At 36.9% G+C, this 4544-nt stretch overlaps 1 protein-coding gene across 2 annotated transcripts; it reads right to left on the bottom strand.

The window, feature by feature from the left end:
* Positions 1 to 3903, bottom strand: LOC107856094 (NAC domain-containing protein 17). Of its 2 annotated transcripts, none has more exons than XM_016701086.2 (3): positions 3369 to 3903; positions 693 to 1940; positions 1 to 406 (listed from the first exon to the last, which is right to left on the bottom strand). In XM_016701086.2, the coding sequence occupies exons 1-3, from the start codon at positions 3604 to 3606 to the stop codon at positions 30 to 32; spliced, it is 1863 nt and encodes a 620-aa protein (XP_016556572.1). In that variant the 5' UTR covers positions 3607 to 3903; the 3' UTR covers positions 1 to 29. The 2 variants fall into 2 exon arrangements, with proteins under 2 accessions (XP_016556572.1, XP_016556573.1); XM_016701087.2 differs by having other exon boundaries at positions 1 to 565; positions 3369 to 3885.
* Positions 3904 to 4544: the final 641 nt, after the last annotated feature.

Below are 4544 nucleotides of genomic sequence, written 5' to 3'. Positions count from 1 at the left end.
TAGGAAAAGAAAACTCTACACATGTTTATTTATGAGGATATGTATCCCCCCACAATCTTAGCAGAAGTTCCTATTAGCACCCACAAGATAGCACAAAGTACTCCAAATAAAGAAATACAACAAAATCCATATTTAGCTTTGCCCAAACTACTTGAAGTTGCAGAGGCATTACCTGCAGCAACATTCATGTCACCGACATTTAATTTCATCCTACTAAAGCTAGACATACGCTCAAAGGCCTTGTTAACTACTAGAGCACTTTCAGCAGCTGAAGCGGGAGTTGTGGGTATGGAGTCCACGAAAGCCCACAAATTAGAGGAGAACCACGACTGCGTACCATCATCCTTTTTGGCTAGATTTTGATTAGCGCCCAGAGGATTTGCAAAATTATTATCATTTACCACACCTAAACATTGTCAAAACTTGCTAAAATTAGAAATAAAGTCTAACGCCAATATTAACAGCAGAAGAGCTCTTGAAACTTTGGCTCAAACTCCCCCATTTCCACTTGGGCACAAGAGTTCTTGCCGCACTGAAGATGACATGGTTACTGAATACCATCCATCTGTTCAAGAGCTCCAGTAAGTCAGATAACATAGGGAATGTGTTTATACAAAACTTAGAAGTATGATAACATTATGGCATTAGCCAAGAGAAACTTGCGGCATTGCTATATGGAATTCTTTGAATACCTGAAGATGCTTGATGAACAACTGATTTATTTCCTTCAACGGGGTTAAAGACGTCGAATCTTTCATCAAGCGTCCAGAACTGATTGCTTATCTGGTTTTCATGATTCAAGTGCATCTGCTGGTAGTCCATCATGCCATTTTGGGAAGTGCTCATGTATGTAGCGGAATCTGGGTAAGAAATTCCGTTCACGGAGTTGTTCACGTATGGTTGCGCAATTTGCCCTACCGTTGGTGTCCCCGCATTATCAAGAAACAAAGGTGCATCATGATACAGGTCGAACTCTGTTAAGCCATCAAAGTCATTAAACTGCAGAGTCTCCATGTTTCCAGCAGGCTTATCAAAGACTTGACCATTTGGCATTTGATGATCAAAGTTCTGAATACAGAATCCCGGATCATCAAAGTTTTGAACGCTTGGTTCGGGAACAAGAAGGTCATCCATCTCGAGAAAATCTTCCAAGTAATCCTCTTCCGCCACGTACACTGGCTTTTCATGATTCACAGGAGCAGATGAGACCTCTGGTGCCTCATGCAAATGTAACTGTGATGTGCCTGACTGCGTCAGGTCAAAGCTTGCCCTTGCATTATACTGCTGGAAGCTTGGCCCAGTGGCAGCACAATGATTGTATAAATTCACTTCTCTCGAAGACTGATTTAGCAAGGTACTTTCAGTATCTTCCTCTTGAACAAGCTGCCCCAATGCAAAATTGTTATCTACGGGCCCAGGAAGCACAGGTTCATCTGCAATACAGTTCAGCAGTTCCTCAAGTACATCATCAGTAGCAGGAACTACATCAATGTGCGTTGTGGAATTCTCCTGCCGTCTCGGACTCTCCAGCTGTACAGAGACTTTGGCATTCAGGCACTCATCATCAACCCAGTCCTCCTCTCTAAACGGTGCACCATATTGCTCACCATTCTTGGGGCCGGGCCCACTCTTCTTGAAGACCTTGTAAAGTGCATAGTAGTCCTGTGCAGTTAGACATCTCTTCAGCTCTTCTTCATCCATGGTGTACTCATGCATCACCCAGTCTGTTCGTTCACCTACTGGTGCTCGTCCTTTATAAAAGACCAGTGTCTTCTTGACTCCAACAGCACGGGAGTTGCATGTAATAATACGATCTTTTCCAGTAGCTTTCCAATACCCGTGCTTTGTTGCCCTGTTTGACCGTGCTCCATTGGGATATTTTCGATCTCTGGGACTAAAGAAGAACCACTGCCTGTCCCCAGTTTTTAACTTTGACAAATCTGCACTTCAAATTCGCAAAAGAATTAGATAAATCTGCAATTCCAGTTCGCATACAGACAATCAATTAAGAATTGAAAAGATCTAAACATCGGCATAAGTCTATCAACCCAAATATGACTATCAATCATCACCAATTAACATAAGACAGTAGAAGAGAATAACGTATAAGCAGGTCAAGAGCGCAAAAAGCATCACAACAAAAAGAAACAGGAGGAATTTAGAAAGCAATAGCTATAAATGGAACATGATCATTTCCATTGATGTTGAAGAACCATAAGTACGCTTAAATGCATGTTAAAGTATTGATAATGGTAATTCCTCTATTGTCTTCATAAATAAACTACCAAAAGCTTAAATAAGCTTTAGATCTCCATTCTTATTCCTCCACGCAAACTTCAATCACAACATACACCAAAAGACAGTGACTCAACATAGTACCTACCACATACCCCACCCCCAAAAAAGACACTCAGCTGCAGTAGCAGAAAGGCGTTGAAAACCCAGAATAATGCCTAACAAGAAACTAGGAAATTCAACTATATAAACAAGTTTACTTCCACACCATAGAGCCATGACAATAATATTCCTTCTAAATATATACTAATACACAAGAAGTCACATATGATCTATCAACCAGTACAAACCTTTATACACAGAGAATTCAATAAACCAAAATGGTAAATTTCATGCCAAACAACAAAGTCAACACACAAATACTCCACAAAAGAATCAACATAGCAACCAGATAAATCACAACCCCCAAAAGTAAAATCGTAAAATCAAAACAGTACTTGAAAAAACACACTTCACACGCCAAAATCCTACAAAAATATCAAAATCTTTTCTTTTTTTTTTTTCAAAAACACATAACAAAATCAAAACAGTACAAAACAAAAAGCACACATCAAATACCAAAAACCAACAAAAACTCAGATACCCATCTGATCAAATCAACTCAACAACCCAAGAGAACATCAAAGTCTCGTAACAAAATCAGAACAGTCAAAAAGAAAAACACAATTCACAAACCAAAACCATACAAAAACCCAGATACCCATCTGATCAAATCAAGTCAACTACCCCAAACACATCAAAATCTCATACCAAAATCAAAACAGTACAAAAACCACACAATTCACACCAAAACCGTACAAAAAAACAGTTAACCAGATGATCAAATCAAGTCAACTACCAAAAAAAAAAAAAAACTCATACTCATAACAAAATCAAAATAGATTAAAATACCCACATAATCAAATCAAGTCAACAACCCAAAAAAACATCATAATCTCATAACAAAATCAAAACAGTTCAAATAAAACACTTCACACACCAAACCATCTGATCAAATCAAGTCAACGATCCAATAAACACATCAAAATCTCATATACTTCAAAACCCATATAACAAAATCCAAGATTCCATACCAGGTAAATCCTCGGGCTCCCATTTATAGACATCAGTCTCAGCAATTGCATCAAGCAAAATCCGACGGCGACAGATCTTCCTCTTCAAGTAGTACAGAACAAGCTCCTCATCTGTCGGATGGAACCTAAACCCAGGTGGGAAAACACTGTTTTCCCCAAAATACTGAGAGGTTTTCATCTCTTTACTAGGAGGCGATGATGATGATGATGGGGTTGATGAATTCAACAAGAGCTTCATTTTCTTGAATACCCACTTCAAGAATCAATACAATTATACCTTAAAATCTAAATATCCACTTCAAGAATCAGTACAATTTTGGATTTATGTATGAATTTGAGGGTATAATTATAGAGGAAAAAGTGAAAAGCTGAACCCTAATAGACAATTGTGGAGGGGAAACGCTAAAGAATTGGGGAGGAATGTGGATTAGTCAAATAAGAAAATTGCAAGAGAAAGGGGGAGGAAATACCCCGCGGTTTTGTGGGGTAACCAAAGGGGGTAGGGTGGGAGTGAGAATCCACGATTAATACTCGTTTGCATAGAGTTAAAATTTGATTAAATCAGATTTTAATTTTTTTTTAACTAAAAGTAGATTAAAAGATTCAAAATTGAGAAACTGGATATCCATGATTTTTTATTTTTTAGATTTGATCAAAATCTTTATCATTTTATTCTTTATATTTTTTTTTAATTCCAATAATATCCTAAATTTATAGCCCTTAAATATATAATTTTTTTTCTTTTTCTCTTTATCATTTCGCTTCATCTTTTCCCTCTAATTTCCTCCTCATCTTTCTTCTTTGTTTTCATTGAATCCATCATTAATCGAAAGTTTGTTAAAAAATTTTATTTTAAAATTAAAAATTATAAATAATTCACCTTATTTATGGTGTTAACAACTTTAAGGACATTTAAGTCATTTTAACAATAAAAAATTGCTTAGCATTACTTATTTATCAAATGCATCAACAACTTTTTTTCCCGTTTCAACACTTCTATCCAAACACTTATTTTCGAGGTACAACACTTATCCCGTTTCAAATTGGTGCAATTTGTGACGACACTTCATTTTCTTATTAAACTAGACTTGTTGTTTTTAATCTTCGAGGATAGTATTAATATATATGCCGAGCTTATCAAATGAATCCATGTACTGGGTGATGTTTAGTTAATGA

This window comes from Capsicum annuum, chromosome 4, assembly GCF_002878395.1.
Source record: "Capsicum annuum cultivar UCD-10X-F1 chromosome 4, UCD10Xv1.1, whole genome shotgun sequence".
Classification (NCBI taxonomy): domain Eukaryota; kingdom Viridiplantae; phylum Streptophyta; class Magnoliopsida; order Solanales; family Solanaceae; genus Capsicum; species Capsicum annuum.
Note: the sequence above shows the minus strand (reverse complement) of the source record. Positions and strands in the feature narration are given on the sequence as shown.